Source organism: Prionailurus viverrinus, chromosome A1, assembly GCF_022837055.1.
Source record: "Prionailurus viverrinus isolate Anna chromosome A1, UM_Priviv_1.0, whole genome shotgun sequence".
NCBI lineage: Eukaryota > Metazoa > Chordata > Mammalia > Carnivora > Felidae > Prionailurus > Prionailurus viverrinus.
The window spans coordinates 179,302,412-179,322,089 of NC_062561.1; the positions used below are offsets into that span (position 1 = coordinate 179,302,412).

General features: G+C 39.6%; 1 protein-coding gene across 6 annotated transcripts in view; it reads right to left on the reverse strand.

The window, feature by feature from the left end:
• The window catches only part of RANBP17 (RAN binding protein 17), a 339,120-nt gene extending 322,219 nt beyond the window's left edge, over positions 1-16,901 (reverse strand). For 4 of the 6 annotated variants that reach the window (XR_007148529.1, XM_047842084.1, XM_047841836.1 and 1 more), the window contains exons 1-3: positions 16,753-16,901; positions 7,557-7,703; positions 3,984-4,074 (exon numbers count right to left, since the gene is read on the reverse strand). Coding sequence is in view for 5 of the 6 variants with exons in the window: in XM_047842084.1 (XP_047698040.1) it covers positions 3,984-4,074; positions 7,557-7,703; positions 16,753-16,770 (256 nt within the window). In the remaining variant the exon portion in view is untranslated. Of the gene's footprint in view, positions 1-3,983; positions 4,075-7,556; positions 7,704-11,236; positions 11,261-15,943; positions 15,993-16,752 lie in introns of those variants that run through there. The other 2 variants (XM_047841964.1, XM_047841891.1) reach the window with 2 other exon arrangements.
• Positions 16,902-19,678: the final 2,777 nt, after the last annotated feature.

A 19,678-nucleotide genomic window follows, 5' to 3' on the forward strand; every position in this document is an offset into this window, starting at 1 on the left:
CCCAATGTCCATCAAGTAGTGAATGGGCAACAAAAGTCCAAATATCCATGCAATGGAATACTACCCTACAATAAAAAGGAAAAAAAAATATTGATATATGCTACAACATGGGTAAATCTCAAAAACATTTTGCTAAGTGAAAGAAGTCAGATGCATATGGTATGATTTTATTTACATGAAATGTCCACAAAAGGTGAATCTATAGAGGCAGACATCATCTTAGTGGTTGGGGGTATAAGAGCAAGACTAAACGAGCATGAGGGATGTTTTGGGGATGACAGAAATGTTCCAATACTGAGCTGTGATGATGTTCACACAACACTGTAAATTTACTAAAAATCATTGATTATACACTTAGAACAAGTGAACTTTATGATATATAAATTACAACTCAATAAAGCTGTTTGAAGGGAAGGAAGGAAGAAGAGAGGACTATTTCATATAGGTAATTAAACTTAAGCTACACTTTAATTTGAACAGAAGATGAAAAGGACCACTTCCAGACTAGAGAAACAACATAAGAAAGGCACAAAAGCAAAAATCACATGGCACAAGGTGAAGACCTTCGGGCACAACTATCAGGCTAGTACCAATGAAGACACATGGCTACGAGAATCGTCCATTAATTAAAAGCTCATAAAGGGACTTCAGTACTAAGCTGTGGAAATGGTATTTAACTGATAGTTAAAAATAGTGTGATGAATACAGAGAACTGGTAACAGAGTTAATGTTGGAAAGTAATGAGATATATAGTCTGGGACCATATCATAAAAAACAGCATTTTTGAGACGATGTAAAGGCAATGTGACTGTTGAGGCAATTCTTCACATTTTCCGCTTCAACTGCACGCCAATTATTCTACTGACACATGTCAGACACGTCATGTCAAACATTCTAATCAACGTGCAGAAATAAGAGCAGTAAGTCAAACCAATGGAACTCATAAGGGGAACACATCATTTGTTGTTTGTGCTGTAAGTTTCTACTTTTCTCTTTTTTCCAAATTTCTTTTAATGAGTATTCCTCTTTTTAGTTAAGTATTTATTTTAAATACTTATAAAAAATATAAGTCAAATAGACAATCTGGCAATAGGCCTATAGCTTTTAAATAAATTGAATCAGTGAATTATTCTGCATCAGGCCCTAATGGGTTCACTGGTGGATTCTACCAAACATTTAAGAAAGAAATTGTATCAATTATCTTTAAACTCTTCCAGAAGACAGAAGCAAGAGAATTCCTCCTAACTCATTCTATGAGGCCAGCACTACCCTAATAACAAAACCAGACAAAGATGTTATAAATTAGAGACCAATATCTCTCATCAACATAAAGAAAAATCCTCAACAAAATTATTAGCAAATCGAATCTAACAATGCATAAAAAGAATTATGAACCACAACCAAGTGGGATTTCTCCCAGGTTATGCAAGTCTGGTTCAACATTTGAAAAATCAATTAACATAATCAAGAGAGCAAAGAAGAAAAATCACATGATCATATTATTAGATGTACAAAAAGCATTTAACAAAACCCAACGGCCATTTATAACAAAAACTCTCAACAAACTAGGAACAGAGGGGAACTTTCTCAACTTGAAAAAGAACATACAAAAAAACCCTGAAGCTGATAGATAAATCAAAGAAGAATAAATGGAGAGAGATTCCACGTTCATGGGTAAGAAGGCTCAATATTGTCAAACTCTGAGTTCTTCCCAAACTGATCTGTAGATTGAATGCAATCCAAATCAAAATCCCAACAAATTATTTTGTGGGTATTTATAAAACTGATTTTAAAGTTTACAGAGAGAGGCAAACAACCTAGAATAGCCACCACGATACTGAGGAAGAACAAAGTTGGCGGTCTGACACTACCCAACTTCAAGATTTATTATAAAACTACAGCAATCAAGACAGCGTGGTGAAAGAAAAGCTCAAGAGAACAGAATAGAGAGCCCAGAAAGAGACACGCATGAATACAGTCAATAAATCTTTGACAAAGGAACAGAGGCAAAAAAGAACGGAGTGAAAACAGCCTTTTCAACAAATGGTGCCAAAACAACTGGACATCCACATGCAAAAACATGAATCTAGACACACACTTTACACTCTTCACAAAAATCAACTCGAATGGATCACAGCCCTAAATGTAAAGTGTAAAACTATTAAAAAAAACTCTTTGAGGACAACATAGGGAAAAAACCTACATCATCTTGGGTTTGCAATGACTTTTTACACCTAACAACAAAGGCATAGTTTGTGATAAGCTGGACGCAGTTAAAATTTAAAACTTCTGCTCTGCGAGAGACAACGTGAAGAGAGTGAGAAGGCAAGCCACAGACTGGAAGAAAATCTTTGCAAGAGACTTAACTGATAAAGGACTGCTATCTAAATTTACAGAAACTCTTCAAACTCAACAATAAGAAAACAACCTGATTTCAAAATGAGCAAAAGACTTAGACACCTCATCAAAAAAATAGACAGATGGTAAATAAACATATGAAAAGATGTTCAATCATATGTCATCAGGGGACTGCAAATTAAAACACACCTACTAGAACAGCCCAAATCTCAAACACTTAAAACATCAAATGTTGGCGGGAATGTGGGGCAACAGGAACTCTCATTCACTGCAGGTGAGATTGCAAAATGGTACAGCCACTTTGGAAGACAGTGTGACGATTCTTTTAACATAAAATTAAAATTAAACATACTGTTACCATACAATCTAGCGATCACTCTCCTTAGCATTTACCCAAATGAGCTGAAAACCTATGTCCACACAAAAACCTGCTTTAAGCTTTGTTCTTAACTGCCAAAACTTGGAAGCAATCAAGATGTTCATCAGCAGGTGAATGAATAAATTGTAGTACATCCAGACAATGGCATATCATTTAGTGCTAACAAGAAATGAGCTACCAAGACATGAAAAGACATGGGAGAATGTTAAGTGCATATTACTAAGTAAAAGAAGCCAATCTGAAAAGGCTACATTGTATGATTCCAACTACGTGACATTCTGGAAAAGGCAAAACTGTGAAAACAGTAAAAAGATCAGTGGTGATCAGGAGTTAGAAGGGGGGAGGAACACGGAGGGTTTTTGGGGGGCAGTGAAACTATTCTGTAGAATGGGGGGATATGTCATTATACATTTATGCAAACCCACAGAATGCACAACACCAGAAGTGAATCCTAACATAAACTATGGTCTTTGGGTAATGATCATGTGTCAGTGCAGTTTCATCAATAACTAATGCACCTCTGGTGCAGGATGCTAAGACTGGAAGAGGCTATACATGTGTGCGGAACAGAGGACAGGAGAACTCTACTTTTTGCTCAGTTTTGTTGTAAACCTAAAACTGTTCTAAAAAAAACAAAATTTATTTAAAATGTGTGGGTGTGTGTATACAATAAGTCAGATAGAGGTGCCTGGGGGTCTCAGTTGGTTAAGCATCCAGCTCTTGATCTTGGCTCAGGTCATGATCTCACAGTCTGTGGGGCGGAGCCCCATGTAGGGCTCTGCACTACAGTACAGTGTGGAGCCCGCTTGGCATTCTCTCTCTCTCCCGCTCTCTCTGCCCCTCCCCCCTCACGCACACACATGCACACACACGTGTGAAAAAATGAGGATAACCATAGCGCCCACTCCATAAGATTGGTGGATAAAATGAGATAGTACAAATCTTACCAAAGAGTACACACAATAAAACGCTTGTTATGATTTATTATTAAACTAAGCAAATGCTTTTTTGATTACACATTGTTGTATAATACATCATTGTGCACCACTAGATGGATAAAGGAGACTTGACAACTCATCTTTAAAATAACAGAATTTTAAATAACTTGCATGCCTATTAACAGTTTAACATATTGAAAAGGAAAACATTATTTTAACGTGTAATTTTAAATAACGTAACATTGGGTGTCAACTATACATTAAAAGAATAAAGTACAATTTCATAAAAAGTATAATAAACCACTTACTGATATCTACCCTCTGTTCAACTGGCAAAGGACTGACTCGGCTAACAAGTTTTGAAAGACATGTTGCTGCAAGGAGCTGAGCATAGGATGTCTGTAAGGAATAATAAATTGTATTTATTATTACCACAAATGAAATCATCAAAACACTATGATAGAACTTTTCCTAAGCAATAAGGGAAATTCTTCTGGCTTTCCAAACTGGCAAGATTTACAATGAATAAAATATATATGTAAATACACATATATGTGTACAATCTCTCGTAAGAGTTCAGTAGTTGAGGAAGGTATAGGTCTCTTTTCCAAACAGCAGCAAATAATCAACAGTAAAAAATTATTTCGATCAAGTTCAAATAAAATACTCCTACCGTGTCTACACAGTACTGTACGTTCTGGCCTCTGATTAGCTCTTCAAGTTCACCTGGTTCCACTCTTCACCATCCTCTAACCACAAAAGCCTTTCAGATCCTTTCAGTGTCTTTCCCACCCTGACCTCCCCACCCCATCAGATCCATGTCTTACTGTATTGTACTCTTCGGCCACCAATTATCTTAACAGTGTCCTCAATCCTTCAAAATTTGGTTCAGTTATTCACTATACCTCCAGCAGTTTCTTGTTTCTTTTTTTTCTCTTTACCAGAGGTCAGCAAACTAAGGCCCGTGGATCAAATGCCATCTGTTTTTGCAAGGTCTGTGGGCTATGCATGGTTTTTACTATTTTAAACAGTTGGGGAAGAAATAAAAATAATAATAATATTTTGTGACATGTGAAAAATATATGAAGCCCAGATTTCAGTGTCCATAAATAAAGCTTATTAGAACACAGCTACGCTCACCCATTTGTATACTACCTATAGCTGCTTTCATGCTATAACGGCATAGTGGAATAGCTGAGACAGACTGTATGTGGCACTCATTGCCACCTACTGCTGCTCAATGCATTATAAATTGCACTAACATAGTTATAATTCCATAGCGGCTAGAGTGTCATAGGTATCCCCATGACATGTACCTTTGATTATTACGAGTGCATAACCATCATGTCAAAACAAGACAAGATAAAAGCAGATTTCAAATGTCTAACTTCTAAGGCACAGTAGAGTTTGGATAATTTTGGTACTGAATTAGATAGCAGAGCAATGTGCTCTTCATGGCACTGTAGCTGTCCTAGAAGACTATGTATTGACAGTATCAGACTAAGTATTCATGCCAGTATTCCTAACTCACAGGAAATCAAAAGTCCAAAAAAAGAAGAAAATTAAAATAGCGTATATCTCCTCACGGTGGAATTTCCTCACAAAAAGAAAATGGGGCTGAGACCAAAGTTTTGAAGTGACTCATTTGTTAGCCAAGCAAGAAAAGTCATTTACCAATGGAGAATTAATTAAATCACCATTATTTTATTGTAGCAGCTGAAGTTGTATCTGCAGAGAAAATAAACCTCAGACTACTAGCCTTTCAATGAGAACAACGCTCAAGCAATCGAAGACGTGAGAGCAACATGGAAAGTCCATTTTAAAGAAAGCAAATGATTTGGAAGTTCTCTTTAGTTCCTGACGAGCTGACAGACCTTACTAATTCTGCTCATACTGCTACCAATACTATCCACTTATTCCAGAAGTCAATGCTAAGTTTGAAATGACTAAAGACCTCCATGAAGAGTCTGTGTGGAACTACAGGCCAGAAATATTTTCAAAGAAACTGAGAAAACACTAATTGTGTGCAACCTGAAGTGGTACCTGCGAAGATGTGTCACGAGTGGTGGTAAAAATACATGGAGCAGAAAAGGGCTTAGTTGTACAAACTTAAAAAGCTTACAAAAATGTAAGAGTCTAAAACCTATGGTTCTTCATTGTATTATTCTTCAGTAGATACTTTGTAGTAAATTATTTGAGTCTACCCTGTGTTAATGAATAGGTGGTGTAAACAGTAGGCTTCAATTCACTTTGGTGAACTTATCTTCATTCAGTTCTGTGAATTTCTATCAGAAATAGGAGCTGCAAGTCCTGACTTGCCCACCCACCCCCTACCCACCACACACACAGTAGTTAAATAGCTTAGCAGAGGTAAAGTTTTACTGCAACTTTGTTTAGCTCAGGGCTGAGACTGACATTTTCTGAAGAGAAGAACCATTTTAAACCACCACTGTTGAATGTGAAGTGGCTTTGAAAATTAGCTTTTGCAGCGAACTTGATAATGTAATTTAATGAATTCACCCTAAAGTTACAAACTTGCCTAAAAGGCAAACAGTGCTTAGTACTTATATTATAAAACTTATAATGCAGCAAAGTCATTTCATAATAACTAAACACTGTTTCAATCACAACTAGTATTAAGCTGCTTTATATACTTTCCACACCATCAAAGTTAAAAGTGGCAAGATCTCTATTCTTGGGTATGTTTTCTGAGCGCCAACTATAGTTCCAGCAGCATTTTTCAGACCCTGATGCAAGTGCAAAGGAAATTTCCATATTTTAAAATCCATTTAACTGAGCAATTGAGGAGCTTCCACCTAACCTTCAATTGGAATGGACAAATCTGCAACATAATGACATTCTGAAAGGCAAACATCAAGAGCAGTTTGAACAGAGTTCTATAAATGCCTTCTAAGTGATGAATGTGCTTAATTAAAACCATGTTTATGGACTGATATCAATACTTGGCAGTACTTATCTGTGTGAAAAGACATTTTCAAAGACAGAATATAAAAAATTTCATTACAGATCTGTAGTAACACATGAACATCAGCAATCAACTTGATGACAGAAATACTAACTTTGAACCCCAATTAGGTCAATTGTATTATCCCCAAAAGAATAATTTAATTCTTCTGAGTAGATGTGTATTACAAAATACTGCACTCAATTATTATACTGTCAGTTTCAACAATAAAATTTTGTGGAAATCTGTTTTCTCTCTTCTTATACATGTACTTACAAAATATCCTTGATTTAGCCTCTTGGCCTGCAAAACCCACAATATTTACAATCTGGCCCTTTACAGAAAAAGTTTGCTGACCTCTGTTCTAGTTCATACAGTCTCCTACTGTAGCACTACCATATCGTTCTTTCGCTTTATATTTACACATTTATGTCTCTCCGACTAAACTAGAAGTTACTTTGGTGCATGTGCATAAAACAAGTAGGTAGTACTAGGCCTCGTTTTACATTTAAGTATTTGCTCCATGCCTGCCGAGTGAATGGCTAAGAATCTCTAGAAGCAGGCAAAAGTTAGCATTCCTATGAATCATTCCTTCATGTTTCACAGTTAATTACAATCTGCCTCTCTCACCTGGAATTTTTTTTTTTTAAAAAGCTCCTAATCAACTTTCTAAAAATGCAACCTTTGCCCACTACTGTTATGAGACATCAAAAAGGGCCAAGAAGAATCAAGAAATTATTTCAATTCATGCCTATTTCCACCTCTTGGCCTCTTCCCTAAGTTTGCTTTCCAGGCTTTCCAATTCTTTCTATGATTAATCTCTTTGACAGTGAAATAAACTACACTAAAAGGACATGCAGCACTATCTATCAATTATCATTGCTCACATGGTTAATCGCTGTTATCAAATACTTACTGTTCCTTGTTCTAATAAAAGTTGACACTTGCTGAGACATTCTGGGCTGTCAATAAGTTCCAGGAGTGCTTTCTCAGCCTCTATTCTTTGCGTAAGATCAGTCCCTATGTAGAGGTGAGTACATAACACTTCCAATTCAGCCAAACTCTTGAGAAGAAAAAAGAAATTAACATTTTACTTGAGTGAAAAACAAAAATAAGGTAAATGTATTAATCACAGGACCTGAGGGATGCGAATACCATGCCTGTATTCATCAATTCAATAAATGTTTATGGGCCTATGGCTACCAACTAGGGGTCACAGTGACGAACAAAAAATCTCCTAACTCCAAATTATTTATTCATAAATTGATAGTGCTATGGTGGAAAAGTAACAGTATAGAAAGACAAGGACTTGCCTAATTGAAGGAGTATGAAAGTAGTAACAACTTTCAAATGTTACTGCCTAAAGTAGTAACATTTATCCTAAAAGGGTGAGCCAAACAAAAAAAGACTAGACAGCAGTCCAGGCCAAGAAATAGCCTGGACTATTTACCAGGGCCCAGAACAGAGCGTAATCATTTCAAGGCATTAAAAGGTCAATGTCACTGGTAGACAGCAAGGAGGAGATGCCAAAGGAAGCTAAAGACATAGGCAGGCGGGGATTATCAGATGCAAGTGGCAGATGCCATGCCAATTACATTATTTCTCAAACTGCAAGAACTTCAATGGATCCATCCATAAAAAAGCAAAGATAATTATAAATATACACTGATCTGGGGCTTCTGAACTAATGACTCATAGTGCTGCAGGCAAACTGTCATGATTTTCAGGAACTATGACCTAACCCCATGTTTTTTCTAGCAGTGTAATAACTAGTTATCATGTTGTAGCCTACTACTTTATAGGCGCAAAGAATAATTCATTCTCTTTAGAAATATAATTTCATCTGAAGATATAAAACACATGGATAAAATCTAGAGGAAAATGGGATCAGCATTCCTTCCGGCTTAAAACAATTTTTGTTTAAAGGCACTTGACAAAAACTACTTCACTTTTTTTTTTTAATTTTTTTAACGTTTATTTATTTTTGAGAGAGAGGGAGAGTGTGTGCGAGTGGGGGAGGGGCAGAGAGAGAGGGAGACACAGAATCTGAAATAGGCTCCAGGCTCTGAGCTGTCAGCACAGAGCCTGACACGGGGTTTGAACCTGGGAACGGCAAGATCATGACTTAGGCCAAAGTCAGACGCTTAACTGACTCAGCCACCCAGGTGCCCCAAAACTACTTCACTTTGAACTTGAAATAGAATTAATTCTTTGGAGAACAAAAAAAAATAAAAGGCACAGATTTCAGTACCAGTAGTCATATGAAGGTAATAGGATATTCCTAAAGAAATGCTACTTTTTATCCTTTCTGGCCTGAATTTTTATGTGGCGGCCTTACAGCTACACTAGTCCAAACATTCTCTCAAATACATATATCTTTGGCTAACAGGAATACAGGCAAAACACTGAAATGAGACTTCCTCTAGCCCTTTAATTCTTTTTCCTTCTCTCTCCTTCTTAGCTCATTTATGGCATTTTCCACTTCCTATCCAGGTCAGAGCCCAACATCCCAGACTTGAGAATTTTCTGCTAGATTGAAAGTAAAAAAGAAAGGTTTCAAATGAATAAATGAAGATAAAGGACTTCCAATATGCCACATTTTCCACATTTCCCCCAACTAGGCTGGCCCAGCAAGCCCTCAGAGTACTGCCCCATAATGCTCATAATATTAAAATGTATAGAAAATTTATGGTTCATGAATACATACAAATATCCATATTTTCTCCAAGGATAAGAAATACAAAAACAGAAAGAGCTACCTTTTTCTCTCTCTTGGCTCATGATCAACCTTAGAAGTCTTTTCCTTCATCTAATAAATTTGAAAGGCTGAATTTTAGAGCTGGTAATAGCCAGAAAATTTAATGATAAACTGATCCTGCTGTCATGCATTCATCTAGGTCTAAGAGTCTTTGAAGAAGTAGACTTTGGATTCAAAAACAACTGGGCCAGAAATAGTGACCTAACTGTTTAAAAACAAAAGGCAGCAAAATAAGTGAGACTCAAACCAATCTTACGGATTTGTTTGGAAGATGAAATGAGTAAGGGTCACATAACTTCTGGCACATAGTACTCCTTATGAAGGCTAGTTGTTTATTAATATGACTTAATAACAATATTGTACTGGGTGGAACTATATCCTTCTAAAAGATAGGTCTAGGGGCACCTGGGTGGCTCAGTCAGTTAAGCTTCTGACTTCGGCTCAGGTCATGATCTCAAGGTTTGTGAGTTCAAGCCTCCACATCAGGCTCTGTGCTGACAGCTCAGAGCCTGGAGCCTGCTTCGGATTCTGTGTCTCCTCCTGTCTCTGCCCCTCCCATGCTCATGCTCTGTTTCTCTCTGCCTCTCAATGATAAATAAATGTTAAAAAAAAAAAAAAAAGTCTAGTTCCTAACCCCTAGTACCTTTGAATGTACCCTTATTTGGAAATAAAGGTCACTGCAAATCATTAAAGGTCACTGCAAATCCACCATCCTGGATTTAGGGAGGGCCCTAAGTCTAATGACTCATAAAAGAAAGGAGAGGTACGTGTGAGATGCAAAGACACAGAGAGACACCAGGGAGAAGGTCATGTGAAGAAGGAGGCAGAGGCTGGAATGATGAATCTACATGCCAAAGCACGCTAAGGATTGCCAGCAGCCATCACAGAGTAGGAAAAAGGCATAGGGCAGTTTCTCCCTCAAGGCCTCCAGAAGGAACCAATACTACTGGCACATTAGTTTCAGACTTCTGACCTTCATAAGTCTAAGACAATAAATTTCTGTTGTTTTAACCCGCCCAGTTTGTGGTCATTTGTCACCACAGTACTAGGAAACTAATACAAATACAATATTGATCAAATCAATGGGACCTAAGTAAATATATCTAGAAAGATTCCAGAAAGTTCTGGAAATTATTTTGTCTGTTTTGCTATACTGATTTAGAGAACTTCAACACAAAGTAAGTCTGGAGCATATTTAAATAGTATTCATTTAAATCAACAATACTACAAATTACCCCTTTCTTTCCAAAGGTATTTCTGAGTATTAACTGAAAGGCTGTGCAAGATAAAATGGGAGAGGCTTAAACTTTCTCTTACAAAAGGCTAAAACAAAGGAGCAAAAAATTGAGTCATTCTTTCACTGTAATGATAATAATGAAACACATGGCAGGCATATCAAATCTTTTTAGAGAAAAGGATACATACCTAAAGATCCTTACCCTGGTGGAAAGGCATTATCTAAACATTTAAAACACTCACAATGTGGTGAATGCTGACTGACCAAATAATCTTCTGATTAGCATTTGACTTTCCAGAGAATCTATAAAGAGAGACTTTTCCACAATGAATTAATAAATTTGCATCTTAGTTTTAAACACTGGGGCGCCTGAATGGCTCAGTCAGTTAAGTATCCAACTCTTGGTTTCAGCTCAGGTCATGATCTCACGGTTTCGTGGGTCCAAGCTCTGGACCCACGCTGACGGCGCAGAGGCTGCTTAGGATTCTCTCTCTCCCTCTCTCTCTGTCCCTCCCCTGCTCATGCTATCTCTCTCTCTCTCTCTCTCTCAAAAATAAATAAGCTTTAAAAAATTTTTAAAAACAGTGATGTCTACACATACGGTTAACATTAGAATGCCTCAGATAAATGGATCCTTTCTTGATTTGCTGACAAATCAGGTTTGAGTTATCAAAGCTCCTACAAGGCTTAATAGCAATATTAGAAGCCCATAAAAATAACTAATAGGCAGAACAAGTAGAATTGGACATCACTTAACTCCCACACAATAACTATCAAATACAAACAGACAGCATCCAACTTCCATAGCCTAAGAAACAATAACATAATTCTGCCTATAATCTAAATAAGGATCTTCTACATTATTATGACCTCATCCCTGGCCTTTGTGCTTGACATATAATTAACCCCTAAGTGATGTGACTTCTATTCCCGCACATGTATCTATCAATGGGTAGATAGTGAGAAAAACAAAAACAAAACCAGACAAAAAGAGTATATACTGGAAGGCATTATAGGAACAAAAAGCAGATGACAGGTTTCTGGCCAGGGAGGGAGGGAGAGCAGAACAGGATGGGGGAACAGTAAGAGGGATTACAAAGGAATAAAAAGAAACTTTTGGGGGTGATTGACATGTTCATTATCTTGATTTCAGTGATGATTTCACAAGTGTATACAGAAGTCAAAACTCCTGTACAACTTAAATATGTATGGTTTATTATTTTCCAATTATGTCGTACTATAAGCTGGGGGGGGGGGCGGGGGGGAGGGAAAAAGAATGAACCAGAAAAATTCTACCCCAATTGAATTTAAAACTCAATTACTTCTCTGTATCTTTCCTGCTATCTGGAATTAAGCTTCTTGATTACCATTAACAGAAAATACTTTCCTTTGCCACAAATCTTTGTCTCTTCTTCCCTTTACTACCTTTTCCTGAGCATACCTGAAAGCTTATTCCAGGGTCTCTAGAAACTCTTCCTTCTACAATATATTGGGTAGTATCTGTTTTTAGAGCTTTATAGTTTACAAAAGTATTCCCATTCTTTTATTTTTCAACCCATCCTGACAAATGGGCTCCTACAAAGTACATATTTTTAGCCCACCCATTTTAAGACAAAAAAAAAAAACCAAGGCTGAGAGATCAAATATATATAAGTTGCTCAAGATCAAGTATGGTGTAAATGGTCAATTTTAAGCCAAATAAATACAAGTCTATATGCCTCAAGAACATGTTTTCTCCTTACCATCCTGGCACCTTGCCACCCTTTACTTTGGCCTGCAAGGAGATAAGCAGACGATGTCCTACTCCCTACTTTCAACTCTGTCTGCTCATCATTTTTATATCTACCAATTTCTCCCTCTTGGAAAATTCAGAAAGATGCTGAAAATAACCCCAAAATGTCAGAAACTGAATTGAACATACTTCCCACAGACTTCCACTTCAAGTGTCTGTTTTCAGTGGTTTCAAAGGTCTAGACTAGGATCTAGATTCATAACCTTGACGTTAACTTTGTCACTTCTTCCTCCTTAGTCCCTCCTGTATAGTTAAAGAGTTTGGCCTTACCCAAAGAAAAGTCTGGGCTTTACCCTCAGATTCTAGGAGGTAACCTATATTATATCTGATAGGCCTATTTTTGTTCAGGTGCAAGGGGCTGGAGGGTGCACAGTCCACAGTCTTACGTTGGGGGCTGGCCACATCAGAAAGACCAGCTGTGTGTTTAAGGGTAGGAGCTTTGGATCACATGGTATTAGCCTAAAGACTGAGGTCAATCACATGGGCAATGAAAAGTCCATCGTGACCATGTAATGAAGCCCCAATAAAAAGTTCCCTGGTTTGCAATACTCAAAGCATACTGTCACACATACAGGCTGGGAGCGAAACATGTCCCAGTTAAAAGTAAAAGTTTTACTTTTAGGGACAGTAAAAGTTTTGTTTTGCAACCCTCCCAGACTCTGCCCCTTGCATCCCTTCTTTTAATCAATTTCAATCTGTGTACTTTCCCAGTAATAAACTGCATGCATATGACAGCCTTCAGTGAATTCTTTGAGTCGTTTTGATAAACTATCAAATCTGAGGGTAGTTCTAGGAAACTCTCAATATGCAGTCGGTGTCAGAAAGAAGTGAGGGCAGTCTTGCAAACTATATCCTTTAAGCTTGCAGTGTAGCTTATTTCCAGGATATACTAGTTTGTTATAAAATCTTAACAATTCTTTTTAACTACAGACTCAGACTCACCTCTACAGGATATTCATAGACAACATAGCAATAGAACAGTATTTTCTAACTGTGGCCTTCAGTGCCCTGGATGTCTTCAGCAGCTTCTTTGGGAATGACAGTGGCAGCTTTGGAATCTGCCACCTACTTACCGACCCTAAGCAAATTATTTAATCCTTTAACACCTCGCATTTGAAAACGCAGGTAGTAAGATCCACCTTCCAAAATAATTGTGAAGAGTAAGACCAAACAACAAAAAGCTTAACCCAATGCCTGGCACACAACAGATTCACAATAAATTGTAAATAATCCTTTCAGTTACTGATAAATTATACAACACTATCTTGGACTTGCATCTACAGTTTTCCCATTCAAGTCCATATTGCCAGGATGATCTTTCCCAAACCTCTTTTCCATCATGTTACCAGGACATTTACAATAGTTCACAATCTCATTTAGATTAAATCAGGCAGCCTGACTGCATATTAAGAAGCATGGCCATAGTCCCTGCTTCTGGAACAATTCTGAAAGCAAAAAGATTGACAAACTGGGTACCCTAAATTTTTCCTCATGTCACTTCTTGATTCTCATCTCAATCCCTCTGTTCTATTTTTTTTTATGTTTATTTATTTATTTGAGAGAGAGAAGGCAAACAGGGGAGGGGCAGAGAGAGAATCCCAAGCAAGCTTCATGCTGTTAGCGTGGAGACCGACACAGGGCTTGATCCCACGAACTGTGAGATTACGACCTGAGCCAAAATCAAGAGTCGGACACTTAACTGACTGAGCCGCCCAGGCACTCCTCAATCCCTCTGTTCTATCTTCCTCACTCTGCTCCCAGCTCTATCTTTCCTCATTCTGCCTTCCTCCTCCCAATCTGGACTGTCTCATCTCAGATGGTAACCCAGATCCATTGCTTCCTTTGGGACAGAGTACCCTAACTCACTTACAGCTTCCTAACCAGGATGCATGTACCTTGAATGGTGTGCCTGGGCTATTGATCCCTTTGCCCTCCAGGCTGCCAGGCTTTTGGCTATGAGCAATTTATGTCAATGAACCAGACCATTACCATTTTTTATGTATGCCATGATGTGAAAAAGATTGTGGAGAAGCGCCCTAACCTCACCTTACACAAGTCCACATCTTTACTCATTGCCCTAATGGCATAATTTTGGACCAGCTACCCTGGTGAGTAGGTGACAGTAAGATATTGACATGAAAGAATATAGAATTATGAGTTATTATGTCTAGTCTAACTCTACAGCCTTGGGAAAGTCACAACGGTTCTAAGATTCAGTGTGTTCAAGAATAAAACGTATATATGTATATGTATACATGTAAGTGTGTATGTATATATACATATATATATATATATGCACACCTCTCAAATTAGTTGTGGGGCTAAAAATCTACAATAAGCATGTGAAAATTTAAAATGCTAGGTACCAGTTATCATTATTAATAAATGCTCCTGGAGTTAACTGGAGAACAATATGGCCTCATATGCTGGCAATGCTTCAAACTGAGAAGTTTCAGAGTTTTTTTCTGGCTCCCAAAACTGTGATCTTTAATTGTCCATCTATACTTTCAAGCTGCTGTGAAATACATTCATGGAAAACCAATATAGGTAGTTTTGGCATTAGCAGCTAATTTTTCCAACACTCTACCTGAATCTGAAGAAGTCTTCCGGGACTGAGTGATTTACTATTATGCATCATCTTCTACGTCTGAAAACTTCCAAACTTCCACCACAGTCTTTAATTTACCCTCAAGATTTACACCTGAACTATGAACACCTGATTACCTTTTTTATAACCCCTAAGTCCTCCCTGCAAGATTTCTCCCATGAAAATTTCCCAGAGGGCATGTTTACCAAAATGGAAATAAATAACATTATGTTGACCTGGATGCCCTTAGAAGCCGCAAGGAGTCAAAAGGTAATGTGTGGGGCTCACTACTTCCTGGTCTATAAATCCTAGAGCTGTCAATTACCTGACAGGAGAATGGCTGGTTGGAAAGAAAAGATCCTTTGGAAGAAATCAATAAATAAGAAACGAGCCAGTATGACCACAGGCGGTCCAATGAAGTCTACAAAAGGAACGTGTCACATACAGACACTGTCACCACATTATGAAGCTGACTACCCCTCCAAGGATATTGCTGCCATCCACAGCCTCCCCTTCTCGCTTTCCTTTTATATGAACTTTATGCTCCAGCCAGACCAAACTTCTTGCAGAGTGCCATGTTCTTCCACAATTCTTTGCCATCATTCACATGGTCATTTTGCCTCTATACTCTGCCCTTCCTCTTCACCGGGCTAGCTCCTACAATTATTTCAAGACCCACTCGATTGCAAGTTCCCTGAGAGTAGAAATCACAGTTTTGCTAGAGCTGTCTTCAGTGCCTAGCAAAGCAGCAACTCAGTAAATAAGTGGAAGAATGGAAGCTCAAAGAAACTCAAAGCATCCCCTCTGAGAACAGCTCTGCCTCACTACTTCTCTACACACACACACACACACACACACACACACACACACACACACCGGGTTGACGACCCATCTTCAATGTTCCCATGGTATCCTGTGGTTAGTCTTACCATATCATTTTCACATGTACAGTAATTGTCTGTAAATTCTATGAGGGCAGGGATGGTAAGATGCTTTATCCCAGAACTGTGCACAGTGATTGGAGACACGGTTGGGAAGCTCTATGTTTGTTGAATGAATAACTGGATGCATATGCCACTGCAGCCCGAGAATACGGGAGCCTTCCTACTCAAGCACGCGTCCCGTCCTTATCATCTCCACGCTCCTCGGGCACGCAGCCCCCGTTTCCTCCTCCAATAAGGCTCCCGCGAAGCACTCCTTCGCAACTCCCTACAGATACAGCTCCTGCCCGCTCTAGCCAATTAAAATCCAACCGCTGCCGCCGCTCCTGCGGCGAACCCCAGCCCCTTCGCGAGCTGCGTCCCAACCGTGTGAAGTCAGGCGATTGAGCGGCGGCCAGCGACGCCGTGGGAAGGCTGGCCCGGCCCGGCCGGGCTCCCCACCTGCCTGGGCGCCGCCAGAGCCGCCCTTCGCGCCGCGCCCCGAGCAACGAGTTCGGGCTCCCGCGCCGCGGGTCCTCAGCATCCGAACCTCCCCCGAAGGGCGAGCTCCGAACCTGGCCCTGCCCCTCCACCCGCCACCCCAGAGCTCGGGCCGTCCCCTCCTCGGGCCCGGGCCCGGGGTGTGCAGCCCAGGCCAGTGCCCGAGTCTCCGACCGGGGCGGGGGCTGGGGCTACGAAGCCCCGTCAGCGGCCCCGCGGCCTCCGCCACGGTTCTCGGCCCTCAGTCTCCAGACCGCAGGGCCCCGCCGGGTTCCCGGGGCGGCGGAGCGGGGACCCGCGGTGCAGAGCGCACTGACCTGGAAGTGCAGCGCCATCTTCCCGGGAGGCGGCGCCGGCCGGCCGCCCCGAGCGCCCGAGGGGAGGGAGCAGAGGCGGGCGCCGCGGAAACCCCAGCCGCCCGCGGGGTCCCTGCGCCGCTGGTTTGCTCGCACGTTCGTCGCCTCCGCCTCGCGGCCCCTGCGTTTGAAGCGCTGGACGGGGCGGGGCCTGGCGGGGCGGGGAGGGGCGACGGAGACAGCGCGGGGGGCGGTCCGGAGGGGGCAGGGCCTGCCTGGGGAAGCTGGGAATCTCAACTGCCCCCCACACGGAAGTTTCAACCGCTGCTGCCACCTCAGGTGGGTCACGACCTCTGACACCTTTCCTTTGACACAACCATGGCAACCTAACTGTCAGCCGGGACCCCTGGCTCTCTTACATCTCCCACAAACTTTATGGATCCTTAAGCCCTACAGCACAATTATTGCCCATGGCTTCAGATGCTCCCATCTCCACAACTGTTCTTGTCCCCTAACATCCACTTGCCATGACACAATCAGCCATAACTTTGACTCCTTCATGTCAACTGCAGTCCTTGACCCCTGACTTCCAAAGCCCAACTTCCATTTACTTTTTAACTTTACTTGGCTTAAAATTAAACGCGTCTACATGGTGTTAAGTCAAAAGATTCTAGCTCACCTCTTACTACTTCTTGTCTATATTTCATTGAATATGGACTTGTATTTTACACCAAATGATTAGAGTGAGAATTTATTTGAACAAAACTAGATCATAGTCCCTCCTTTCTGGTGCTCTTCATTTCTTCTTGAAGATTGACATTGGGGGCATTGTACTTTAGTGTGAAAAATTAATACTTCTTATAGTTCAGGTTTACTAGTGACAAGTTCATCTTTTCTTAACATGAATCTGTCTTTATTTCACCTATATTTTTATAGGATAGTTTTGCTGGGTATAGAATTCCATTTTGTCTTTAAAAAAATGTTCTCAGCATTAAAAAAAAATGTCTTTCCCTTGATTTCTGGTTGCTGTTGTTTCTGTTGAGAAGTTAGCCATTAGTCTGATTGTTGTTCCTTTGTAGGTAATGCATGTCCTTCTTTCACCCCTAGCTGCTTTAACTTTTTTCTTTCTGTTTGGTCTTCAGCAGTTTGAGTATAATGTTAACTGTATGTGTTTATATTATCCTGTTTGGGATTCATAAGATTTCTTAAATATGAATTCTGATATTTTTTATCAGTGTTTGAAAATTCTCGGTTTTTCCTTAAATATTGCTTCTGTTCCTTTCTCTTCTCCTTCTGGAACTCCAGTGACAGGTATATTAGACTTTTTTGAGTATTCCTTATCTCTTATACTCTTTTCTGTATTTTTTGTATTTTCTTCTCATTGTGCTTTTTAAAAAAATGTTTATTTTGAGAGAGAGAATCCCAGGCAGTCTCCATACTGTCAGCACAGTGTCTGACATGGGGCTCAATCTCACAAACTGTGAGATCATGACCTGAGCAGAAATCGAGAGTCAGATGCTTAACCAACTGAGCCATAGAGGCGCCCCTCATTGTGCTTTAATCTGCATGTTTTTATTGACCTGTCACCCATTTAGGAGAAACTGTGTTCTGCTGCTACACACCCCTCTATTGAATTCTTAATTTGAGTTATAATATTTTCAATTCCAAAATTTTCATTTGAATTCCCCCCTTCCATACTTTAAACAGATTCTAAGGCTCTGGTGAAATTCTTTATCTTTCCTCTGTTTTCTTGAACATTATAATCATATTATTTAAAGCCCCAATCAGATAACTCCAATATCTGAATCACCTATGGGTCCTCCTGGCTTTTGGTATTTGGTCCTATTTTTAAAGCATGCCTTACAATTTCTTATTGAATGTCAGACAATGTGGAAGAAAAATTGTAGAGGCTGTGGATGATAGCAGCTTTCTCTAAAGAGGATTAAGTTTTCTTATTGTAGATAGAATACAAGTGGATCATTTTAATCCTATTGAGACTTGGTTTTAGGATTTTATTTATTTATTTTTAATAAAATTGTTTATTTATTTTGAGAGAGAGAGCATGTGAGCTTGAGTGAGGGAGGGGTAGAGAGAGAGAGGTAGAGAAAGAATCCCAAGCAGGCTCTGCCTTGCCAGCACAGAGCAAGATATGGGGCTCAAACTCATGAACCTTGAGATCATGACCTGAGCTGAAATCAAGAATCAGATGCTTAACCCACTGAGCCACCCAGGCGCCCCTGTTTTAGGCTTTTAAATTCAACTTTATTTCAGTCTTGCCCTTATTCCTAGGTCATGGTTCTTACTAGATCTTACTATATCTTACAGGCCTGAATGTTTGCCAAGACCCCTTCACCTCCTGGGGCTCGAACTCTAATCCCCATTTCCCCAACACTGTAAAGCTGCTAAAACCTCTGTTCAACTCTTTAGGTGCTTCTGTTCTGCTGAGTTTCTTAAAGTCTTTCATGTGCATGTGCCTCTTAAGAATTTACTGAAGATTTAAGGGGAATTTGTACACAGATTTTTGGGGCTCACATCTCTGTAATTTTCTCCTCTCTTGAATTGTGCTCTTCAAATCCCAGCTGCTTTTGTTCCTAAACTCTCATCTCTGCTTCTAGCCTACTGAGACTGCTACTGTCTGTTTAGTTCTTTTACTCCTGCACCAATTCAAACTGCCCTGGGGGTGGGAACTGACCTGAATGTGGATTTTTGCCCGTTAGCGCTTTCAGGCTCTCAAGGGTTTAAGTTTATTGGTTGTTCTCTAGTGCCTTCAAGCAGTAGTTACGTGTGTGTATGTGGGTGTATAGTTGTTAATACACATTAAATTATTGTCAAATTTATATGTAGTTGTTATATATGTAATATATTAACATAGTTGTTAAATGTATGTGTATGTGTGTATATACATATACATATATATATTTGTCCTGTTTTTATAATTGATCTAAGT